Source organism: Cupressus sempervirens, chromosome 6, assembly GCF_028749045.1.
Source record: "Cupressus sempervirens isolate cs-2001-9-10 chromosome 6, ASM2874904v1, whole genome shotgun sequence".
Classification (NCBI taxonomy): domain Eukaryota; kingdom Viridiplantae; phylum Streptophyta; class Pinopsida; order Cupressales; family Cupressaceae; genus Cupressus; species Cupressus sempervirens.
The window spans coordinates 507,411,326-507,423,397 of record NC_143123.1 but is presented as its reverse complement, the minus strand read 5'-3'; the positions used below and the strand labels follow the sequence as shown (position 1 = coordinate 507,423,397).

At 33.9% G+C, this 12,072-nt stretch overlaps 1 protein-coding gene across 1 annotated transcript in view; it reads left to right on the top strand.

The window, feature by feature from the left end:
- Positions 1-8,098, top strand: part of LOC149553253 (uncharacterized) — a 49,997-nt gene extending 41,899 nt beyond the window's left edge. Inside the window, exons 12-13 of the mRNA XM_089788714.1 lie at positions 7,577-7,671; positions 7,784-8,098. Of these exons, the coding sequence (XP_089644840.1) occupies positions 7,577-7,671; positions 7,784-7,919 (231 nt within the window). The 3' untranslated portion in view covers positions 7,920-8,098. The remainder of the gene's footprint in view (positions 1-7,576; positions 7,672-7,783) is intronic.
- Positions 8,099-12,072: the final 3,974 nt, after the last annotated feature.

Sequence of the window (12,072 nt, the reverse complement as noted above, 5' to 3'; positions counted from 1 at the left end):
AAGTATAAGTTATACTTTAAGTTATATTTGCATAAATATTGTAAGGATGTTTGAGATAGGTTTCAATGTCGTAGGAGTTAAGATGCAAAATCTAGATTTTGGGATTTTCCAAAACATTCTGTACCAAATTCTAGTATTCGACGCGTCTTCAACACTCTAAGCCTCCATAATATATCCTTTGTTTCTAAGGTCAAACTGAAGCTAGAACAAAGATTGTCTAAAGGTTTCAAGTTTTTAACTTATTTCATCCAAAATCCCTTTGGTTTCAATTCTATATTCCTCATAGACTTAGTTACAATTTACAATTTACATATATGATGGATTTATCATTTATGTTCCTTGTTCATGCATATAATGGAAAATTAGCTTTTATTTGATGATGTTATCGTGTCTTTTATGTTTTATTCAGTAAAGGGTGCATGAAACAAGTTTTAAATTGTTAAAAATCTCCAAATTTCAAAGGTTTTTTCATTTTGCCAAGTCATTGCCGAGTCACGAGTCGAGTTGGCCTTGGAGTCTGAGTTGAGTTCAAGTTTGGGAATTATGCCCAAAGTAATTGTATCAAGGGGCCGATATTCAAAGACTACCAACATGTGATGCTTCTAGGTGTTATAATTTTGCCGTTTAATCTTTGATTGCCTTCCAACATTAAGTTGGTCAATGATGCCATCTTACACATTTCCATTGCACTGAAAATGAGAAATAAAGAATAGGCAATAGCACTGATTTAGAAACACAAATTCCAGTACAAAAAATAGAGGCAAATGGAAGTACAGGTTGCTGAAAAATAATAAACGACTGACATGGATTTTGAGAAAATATGCGGCTGACCCAAAGAAATCTAAGACCCATAAGAGATCTCTAAGAATCCATAAAGAACCTGAAATCAGAATAAATTTTCAATTGTACAAATGTGAGGCATGGAAACTGAGGTACCTAGAAAAATCTGACAATGATCAAGTTGAGATTTCAAAAAACTCACCGAGAATCTGCAATTAGTTTTTCAAACCGGCACACAAAAAGAGAGTTTCAAATGAAACCCTAGCCAACTGCAAAAATCTCAATAAACACTTAAGTTTAAGAATGAAGCTGCAGCTATAAATGGACACCATTTTTCTCAAAAAAAACCTTGAAGGAGGCAAAAAATGGTGGTTGAGTAGAGGAAATCATGCACAAAACCAGAAGCTGCAAAAAATCTTGGCATTCGATGAAAATATGACCAAAAAAAGGTGCGTTTTGCAAAAAAGGTGGCCAAAGAATGGCATGATCAGTAGACAAGCAAGAGCCATAGAAACCCTAGTTGAGTGTTGATAAAACAGATATGACTGATTTTTAGAAAAAAAAACCAAAAATCCCAAACAAATTTCTCAAAAAGAAATTTGAATATCCCACAAAAGAATAATTTTAGGAGTTTTTAGGGCTCAAATAATTTCAAAATGAAATTTTATTTTTTTGAATTTTTTAAATAACTTAGCTCTGATACCATGTTACACAAGCCAGATTATAGAATAATGGGATGCTTATTAACAAGAATGTAATGAAGTTGTTCTTATAGAATGTACGAACAAGGTGTTTCTAAAAAGAAACATTTGAGAAATAGAAAGAACTTATCGACAAGATATTAATGGAATCTAGAGTGACCATTAGAAAATGAACTTACTATCTGAAGGAGATATTTATTCAAATAGCTCTTCGTTCTCCACCTCATGAAAAGACCAAATGCTAGAAACCTGTTCCTATGAGACATTGTGGGCTCAATATCCTTAACAATATGGAATTAGTGGTGCTAGAGATAGTTGGAAGTTGGACTGAACTATTTGCCATCAATGCTCTAAAGGGAATGCAAAAATTAAACATTTATCTTAGGAACGAGAGGTTGTGGGCGTGATTCCTCAAGGAAATGAGTATAACTATGTTATGCCGAGTTTGAGAGGGATAAGTGATAGGGGGATGCATTTTAGAGATGAGGACAAGAAGTAGATCATTTTTAGGGGACGATAGGGGGTGGCTAATTAATTTTGAAAACATCAAATATACATCTGATAGTGTGCTAAGGCAATCATCATATATATCATAAACCTTAACTCGTAATATTAAAATTTAATTGTGATTTTCATTTCATAGAAAGCGACAAACAAATTAAGTTTAACAAAATCTTAGTTGCATTAATTGACAATGTGCATTCATATTATATAAAAATTACAGCAACTTTTTAAAGACTGAAAGTTTCAACTACAACATGACAAAAATATAGAAATATGCTGTTGTCCCTAATCAGCATCTGCTAACACCACATCAAAATTGGTTTCTGTTTTGCTATCACTATGATAGATTGTCTCATCCTGATCCAATGGAACCCCAAGCAATTCATCATTTGCTATGTGCAAACCAAACCCCTTCACGTTTTTGCTTTTGTGTTCCCTTTTAAAATGAAAAGGAAACTTGTTGGGTCATGTTTCTACTAGGCTTAAAAACAAGTGAGGCACATTGGGACATTTTCATCTCATGCCTGCATCCTTGAGACGTTTCCTGTTGGGGAAATCTGTATTTTGGTTGGGGATGCATCCTCGGGTTACATGGGAATATAATCAAGAAATTTCCTCTAAGGCAATTCTATCATTCACATTACTTGGGAGAAGAAAACAAAAAATGTTGATGAAAGTGTTTGAATCAAGATTCTAACTGATTGCAAGAACAAACTAAGTGTAGCAATCAACCATCATCAATACTCTGACAATACCAAACAAGAGATGCAAGGTAACAACCTTCTTGAAGAAATGAATGCCAAGTAGGGGTTTGTATGTCGTAAAAGGTTGAGCCTTGTGGAGCGTGAGTCTGAAAAAAAGTGGCCCTAAAGATATCTCCAGAAAAAGCTGTTAGGTGGCAAACTTGGCCTTGACAATCCATTGCAAAGATTTCAGTTTGTGATGAATAATATGCTTAGTGGTTGGATGTTATAAAGCCTCTCAACCATAGATTAAAAGATCACCTAGAAACATGCCAATGTGTGAGTTTTTTAAGAAACATCTGCTTCGAAGTTGCCCAAAAACTTGGGGGTAATATTTTGGTGATCACTAATAAACTTATTGAGAAATTGTGTGTCCTGCTTAAAAAACTCTCATCCAATTTGAGGGTAAGTTAGTTCATTGTGGAAGAGTTGGTCTTCGACAAATTCATCAATGACAAGTTCAAAATGCTAGAGGTGATCGACAATGGTATCCTCTCTAACTTTGAGTTAAGCAAGCCATTTGAAAGATTTCACTTATTTCAGCCCACGTCATCATCAAAGGCAAGCAGAACCCCAATCAGCTCTACACCCTTTACAATTTTGTCTTTGCCTGCTTCAGCTAAGATCACAATGACTTCAGTGATATGCTTGAATTCTGCTATTAGATGATGAAGATCTAAGTCATAGGGTTCGCTGAATTTTTGGCTTTAGGTTCGAAATTCAGTGAACCAATAAAAAATATAAAAAATTCATCTAAATTCTTCTTGAAATTCATATGGAGCTGTTATCAGATTTCTGGGCAAAAAGAGCTTGTAAAATGTTGCCCATAGTCTACTGAAAATGCATCCAGTCATATCTGAACGTAGGGCAGAAAGATTGTCTGAACATCTGAATATTGTGGTGCCGTTGAAGGTTGTGTTTGAAGCTCTCGTATTTGAAGATGCGTTCCGCTCCAGCCTCCTGCCGTTCACCTCTGCTTCACTCTGTCCGACCTGTGGGTTTGCTTAACTGCATAAACTTCCCAGTCGACGGTCTCTCCAGTGACAGTGAAAACTTGGTCTGTGCATTTTGCAACCATTTTTTTGTTTATTTGCTTAGGTTGGAAACTTTATTAAAATTATAATAGTAAATAGCATTTTTATTATTAGGTTTTTATATTTTATGAGATTATTAAAAAAATGGTATTTTTATTATTTCCTTTATTAAGAGTAAAATATATGTATCGAAATGTATTTATTGTAGGAAAATATTCATGTTTGTATATATGTATATTTATTTATTATCAGTAAAATATTAATATTTAATATGTTTATTTATAATTATTCATTTTATTATTATAATACTTTTTTATTATTTTTTATTTTGTAATATTCACACTTTTATTTTATTAGTAAAAATTAAATAGAACAATTATGTTTTATTTATTTTAATTCTATTTATTCGTAAAAAAGAGTAAAAAACATTATTCTTTACAATCATGATCATATATTTATATTTTTTTGGAAAATTAAATAAGATGAATTTATTGTCAAACTTTTTTTGATTTTTTTTGCCTTGTCGAACATCATCCAAACTTCATAGTTGTCGAACTCGAATCTTGTGACTTAGACGAAGATTATGCTTGGCATTGCTGACAGCATTGGAACCTCTCCTTTCTGGCTTCTTGTGGATGACAATATCCTCCCAAAGAAGCTGTCTAGTTTGAATATTCCAAAACCCGTCTGTCTTTCTCTCATATTTGAAGTAAAACTCATCAATATTGTTCATAGTGCAATTTCATATCTTTAATCCAAACTAACATGTGGTTTTTATATCTTGCTTTGTGGAGATTTTCACACCTTGCGTGAAGCTTTCTCTACTCTATTTTGTTTAATACTCAGTGTTTTTGTCTTAAAAGGTTTTGTTTTTCCTTAAAAAAGCTAATTTTTAAAAACAAATCTGTGGAAAATCTGCCGAGATTTTGAACTTCGCTCTCAGCACATGCTATAAATGTACCATTGAATTGACGAGTAAAAGCTAAATTAATTAACAATGTTTAATTTATTATGATGCTCATCGCTTTCCTTTTTTCTAGTCAAAAGTTGTTCAGATGTATAAAGACTTCGGTTAAAGTAAAGGCATTGAAAATCCTGGGAATTTCTCATTTCTTGTTGCAACTCCAGAGGGCAAGAGGTCAAGACTGTTGTGCTTCTGAAAATCTTATTTTTGACGGGGAGGATACTTTTGTTGCCTAACACGCGACTTCTGTAAAATATGATTTTTCTTCTGGGTTGTTTTTTCACTATTTTGCAAAATAAGGCTACTGGTGGGCCACTCTCAGTTGTGCAAATGTAGTTATAAAAGTGAAATGATGGGTGTGGGAGTTCTTTCTAAGTGGGCACTAGATGATACTTGTTGGGTCAAAGGGTATCTGGGCATGGCGCTGTAAAAACTATTGCAATATGTTGCCAATCTGTTGTATATGTAAAAATGTTAACTAAGGCAGTGCTATTTGCATTTGACTGGTAGAGTAATTACTGTCATCTACTGACTGAAATGAAAATTCCTGGAAGAAAATGTCATCTCCAAATAAGATTTTTTAATTTTCAAAGAGAATATGCACATCAACAAAATATTAGAAAGAAAAGAGGGATGAGATAAATCTAAACCTGATAGGGTAGGCAGTCTCTTGTTCCATATGCTGTCTAGGCACATGCAACTTGGATTTGGCTGCCCTTCCCCAAGCCTGCAAGGATTTTTAAAACTCAAAACCATCTACCACTTAATTAATTTAGTGTCATAATCCTGAAAAAATGTACAGTGTCTGGGAATGATTAATCAAATATCTCTCTTAAGAGTCAAGACTCACCACTTAACAAATTGGAAACTGGAACTAAATTCCATGACCACCTGATAATTTGTTATAGATTAATGTTAATATGACCTTAAATTAAGGGATAAACTCAATGCCATGGCTTAAAACATTTTTATCTTTGTTTTAAGACAGAATGAGGGACACGCGATAAATAAATTTGAAACCATCCAAAAGCTCTATGACCTGCAGATTCCTGTCACATAAATTTTTAATGTGAATGCCTTGGCTTGTCGTCTACTCCTTGTTGTGCATAATAAAATTTGATGTTACTTCCAACTAATTCCTTTGTATGAGTGTAGGCAATTTTTGTGGCACTTCTTTCAGCTAGCTTTTTTCCTGGAGTGTTTTGTTGCTTCCATATCTTTGAGCTTTGCTTTGATTTATTATATTAAACGAAGTTTTTTTAATATTGTTGACAAGGGTTAATATTTGTTAATTATTAGCATTTATGATTCCGTACTACCAGACATTTATCCCTCTTCTACCAGGTCTATGCCAAGGCACATATCTCAAACAAGTAGCATTATTATGGTCTGTACAATTTACGCTGATCCTTGTGTTTGGCTACCATTTATTGTCATCATATTTATCTGCAACTGTATTTCAGGTTTCTATACTGCCAAAGATATAAAAAATTTAAAAAACCTTTCTCATGTTACAAGAAGCAGTTATCAAACAGAATCAGTGTGAGTCAGCATTGTCCTGAATCACAGCCAACTCAAAATTATTAACATATATTTTTCATGATAGAGCCTCCAGATCAACATTTTGATGCTGGTAGTGAACTTTCAATTTTGAAACTTAAAATGAATGATGTCCGTCACCTAGGCCAAGTTTTAGTAAATCAAACTATATACACAATACTGTAAGACAAACAGCACCTTTCCAACCAGTACATAATTAAAAAATGATGTTTTCTGTCAATTGAACACATTCAAACACTGGGAGGAGTTTACACGAGTGGCCGTCCATTAATATTTACCCTTGCAGCCTGTGAAGAAGCTTTGCAGCTGTAAAATTAGATGTCCTTGTATACCTTTGTGCTATCCCGAGACACACATACAAATACAGCATATGGATTTATATATATTTTAATATTTACAGCTAAACCACCAAATATAATGATCGTACTCTTAGTAACACTCTTGTCGATAAGATATTAAACAAATGCTAAAGAGATTAGAAAACCCAATGCCCTTGTAAATAGAAAATAACTGTGGGATTTTTCCTATAAATGTATAGATATAATATTGAAGAGTCGAACCATAGGTAGCTAATGGAGAATAATTCAATGAGTTTAAAATTTAAGGGCTCATCAAAATTGTTGAATCTTATAGGAACTTGAAAATCATGATTACATTTATTGAAAAAAAAAATGTTGTACAAATTACACACGAGAGGATTTTGTTGCATAAAAAATAAATGTAAACATGCCATTTTTTAAATTCCTAAAGGCATTAGAAGTGTCTGAAAAAGAATTCTGGGCATAACTTTCCATATTTACCATATATTATTGTGATGTGGATGGACACTGGGAGGATTTATATGATGATAGCCATGACTGGTTGATCCCACTTTGACATTCAGTCACATGAGGTTGGTAGGATGGGTTGCAAGGGGATTTTACAAAGCCATTGTGTTTTACATGAGACACAGCAGGAAAATTTACTGTCTTATTCTCCTCCTGACACAGCTCATCTCTGTACATTTAACTGTCCTTAGATCTATGAATTACAAAACACACTGTGGTCTCTAACGAGAAAACTGTCTGAAAATTCTTCCCAGTTAAATCATTGTCTTAATGTGCTCATTGTTAGAACTTTAGGAGGATTGTGTCACTTATTATCTTCGGCATACCTTTAACTATTTACATTCATTGCCTAAAAAGTTTCAGAACCTGTTTTCAACTTTGTTCAACAGTATATCCAGTCATTTTGAATGAGATTCTTAAGTCGATGTATATACTGAAAATTGTGATATATCATATATTACAGGTTGTTGGGGCTGTAGGATTCATGAATCAGCGGTTACAGATCCCAGATAATATGGATCCTCAGTGGGCTGCCATGATTGAAAGCTGTTGGAAAGAGTAATATATTGTACTTGATTTTTTATTTGTACACTGTAGCTCAGTATCACTGCATAACACATTTTTAAACACTATGTCGTAAGATCATTAATTTACCCATTTCGTGTTGCAGGGATCCAGCTAGCCGTCCAACATTCCAAGATCTCACAGAACAACTAAAAGAGCTCCATAAGCATTATACTGGGCCTTCACCTCAAAGAAATCAAGCTTCGTCAATTTGGAGAGGCAGCCAACAACCAGAGACATAGAATGTGTAAAATAAGATTGATCATTTTTCTATAAATGGAACAATGCATGTACTTTTTGTATTACTTCTGTTGCATGGGGAATTCATTAACATTTTAATCTTCACTCATCAATACATGTTTTTTGGTTCATTGGTGACATGAATGGCCATTCATATGTTACCTTTCTCGTTTTTAAGAAACTTGTGTACACTCTTGAATAAGCTAGTTGCATTCCATTATATGTCATGTCATGGGGAGATTTCCTTACACTACTGCCTGACTATCTGCAACTTTGAACATCAAGGTATCTGTAACTTTGGCCAGTGATAGATTGAATGGCAATTGCTGGTTAATGCCAGTCTTTCAATCAAGTGGAAAATAGTTGCAGTCACAACCCAAATCATTTCAATCGTGGCAAATGACAACTAGATGCAATACCTTTCTCACAGCTAAATTATTTATCTTTCAAACTGCCTCTCACCTACTTTACCAACATCAGGCAACTTGCCCCAAGCTCTGAACAAAGAAGCGAAACGAAGATGCACTAGGAACCGATTGGAGTTATTTTCCCTACTTTATTCTATCGGCTACTTTTGTTTGATTTGGTTTTATTAAAGTTATGGTTTTTAATTATGATTTTTTATTGAAGAAATGCAAAGAATAAAAACTACAGTAAAACAGTCATCGGACTGTTGAAGAATGCAGTGAAACCGAAATATTGTCGGGACAGTCATCTTCAATTACTTGTTTGGGGATACAGGGACTAGTACTAAAGAAGAGAGGTTATTCAATGATGAGATTGACAATGTGTTTAAAGGAATGGAAATGCGAGAGAGTGATCAAGGTAGGTAGATAAGTACACATGGAACAAAGCAATCTTAAATGTACATATTAAAATAATTCCACATTAAGGATAGAGGCAACCCTTTTAAATTCTCTTTTTCCCAATCTAAATAAAGTGAAAACTAAACCATAATTCTAGTTTACATATTTACAATTGCAATTCACAACCATATTCTTGATCATAGTTTGAAACCTTAAATTGGAGTTGTTACAATATTTAAACATAATTATAATCAGAAATGCCAGGCCTTAAATATAGTTAGGAAGTCTTAACTAATCATTTTCAAATAATTTAAGAATAAATGGAGTGGGAAAATCTTAACCACTACTAAAACTACTCTTAGGAATTCTAAGCCAATTCTAGTGCAATACATTAAGATACGTTATATTGGTTATGAAGAATAGTAAATCATAAATATCATACCTTTATTGTAGCTAGACAAGTTGAAAAATTATATAATAGTAATATAATTCATAATTACAAACTATAGTGATTCTAACCTCAAGTTTCGACTTCACTCCCCTCTTAGGGTTGGACTATCTTTCCCTAGACACTTGGAAATGTACATTTAGGAATTGTGTCAATGGCTAACATTTTAAATCTTAAATTAATGACTGTAGTCCTTAATGTAATTCTTTATGACTATGAATCCTAACTTTAATTAGAAACTCTAGTAGTAATTATTAGAATATCTAAGCATAATAATAGAAAAGTTGAAACCTATGAACATGCCTACCAACTTATTTGTTGTTATGACTTGAATCCTATTCTTTATAGTGGTTATCAGCTCACTACTATAATCCTTATGATATTTGAAAATCATCAAAATGTAAAAGTAATCATAGAAAAATTAATTTTAGTTTCACTAGATTCTCAAATAATCAAAGCCTAAAGTTATGTTGCACATATACAAAAATTAAAAAATTATAATTAAAAGCTTAAATCTTCTAGCTAATGAAAAAACATGAATTGACTTTGGGAAGTCACATGTAATATACAAAAAAAAAAAAAAATATAATTAAAAGTTTAAATCTACATGAATTGAGCTTGGGAAATCACATGTAAGTACATTCACTCTACGAAGAGCTCACACTCGCATGGGGGAGCATTTGGTCACCTTTCGCAGTGAGAGTCTCTGTTGCCATCGACTTAACCCTTTATTTATTGCTTCTTTCTCTCCATGGTGTTTTGTGTTGACATGGGTGGTGGCTCTCCTTCTAGGGCATCAAACAAAGTTGTTCTTCCAACTAGCAAAATCTAGTCTTTCAGAGAAGCGGTCTTGGGAGACAAAGAAACTAACAACAAAGTGACTTTCCTTGCAACTAGAGGAACTCAAATGGTAGCGCTAATGGAGGACTCCTAGGTAAGCATTCTAGTTTAACTTTGTTCATTGCCCCTTACTCTGAGATGCTCAAAGAATTAAATCTGGAAAAGAATAGGCTTAGAGAAGTAGTTATTTTTTCAAGCAACATTTAATCCATTAAATTACCTACACATAATCTCATTAATAATTGGTTTCAAAATACATGGGTTCAAAAATTAGGTTATTCTCTCTCTATGAGGATCTTACTAGATCACAAGTGACAGAACTTAAGTAGGCTCAAGTTCTTGTTATGGCTGCTTGATAGGAGGGTAAGTGGGCAGTGATCAGAAACCTCAAGGCGGTGATTTGAGACACTTTTCCTGTAGGTTGGGTGTCGAGGTCAACCTCTAAGGCTAATTGATGTTCATAGTCTGTACAACTTCGCTACACACATATCCTCGCTCTCTCTTCTTCGTCTGTTGCTTGATTTTGTTCTTGTTCTTTCATGAATACCATTTGGTGTTCTTTTATTGGCACTATTTGGTGTTTCGTCTAGTGCTATCTTATTGGTCGTAAGCTTCTAGTCCCATAGACCCGTGTTGTGGCCTCTCGTTGGACATTAATATATTTATCTTATCTTATCTCGTATCGTATGAGTTATAAGGGGTTATTCATTATCTTTAAAGACCTCCATAGCCAAGCCAAGGCCCTAAAAAAGGAGTTCTAGTCAATAGGGGGCACATGTTTTAGAGCTATAATTTGGAACCCTACATCAAATGTCCATGAAGTCATTGCTCTTTCTTCTCCAAGATGGGTGGCCATTAAAATATCCCACCTTTGCTTTGGTGATTGATAACCAAAATCCTAGATTCCATTGGAAATATCTTGAGAATTAATTTAATGACTTCCATTCTTCACCCAATGGATGCCCACGTCTTACTTGCAATGAAGTCGGGTATTGACCTCTTGATTTTTTTGTTTACTAATCTTGAAATTAAGTTTTTGAATGCCCAATTGAGTTTTTATGTGGCCTCAATAATTTTCTTTTTGTGATAAGCAAGAAGGGTACGTTAGAAGAAATTGTCGTATCCTTAAGAAAAACTCCAGATAGGCCATAAGGCAAGTTCCCAATCCCTTTCATCACAACCTTGCCCTAGTTTCCCTAAGCTTGCGTATTTTTTTTTCCATCCACCCTCCTAACCCGAGAAAGCCTCCTCCAAATGGCCCCACTCCCTCATTGGCCCTAGTTGTGTTTCTCCTCTTGGATCCCATGGAGCCTCTACTATGACCTTGTTGTTGGCAATATGGTTAGTTAGATGTCTAGAGAGTTGTAATTTATGGCAACATGTATTCCGCATTTCATTTATGCATTTACAAATAGAAAATTGTCTAAGTGTTTGACAGTTTGCAGTAGTACAGAGACGTGATGTGTACAGACGACACACTTCAAGTTAGCTCATGCGCACTTGACGTTAGCTTTATGACAATGTCATGATGATGCAAGTCAATGCGCAGATGTGTACGGACAGTATGCCACATTAAAATATCAGTTCAAGTATTTGACAGAACACAACAGAGTATATCAAAAATATGAGTTGTACGATTTGAGAAATTATTTTGGTAAATTTGGTAACAAAATAATTACTAAGTCATGATGAGCTGACTTTGTGGATATTAATCCATAAGTGATTTTATATTATGTAAGCATGTGAAGACATGAAGGCCGACTGAGCAGAGAATTATTATTTTGCAAGATATAAGTAGAGATCTTATCTTGTACAAATATTGTGTAGTTGAGGTTAAATTATGACATGTGAACTTGTGAAGATACCTTGAAAGATATACACTCATTATGTGATGCGATATTTGATATATGATTAGATAAAGTGTGAGTTTCAATAGTGAGAAAGTATTGAATGTATACCTATACTTGTGAAGAACTTTATTGATTATTGCATGTTATGGCAGTGGGCTCTTCTTGCATACATTGTATTTGTTTTACCAACTCCTAACAGGGTTGAAGCAAC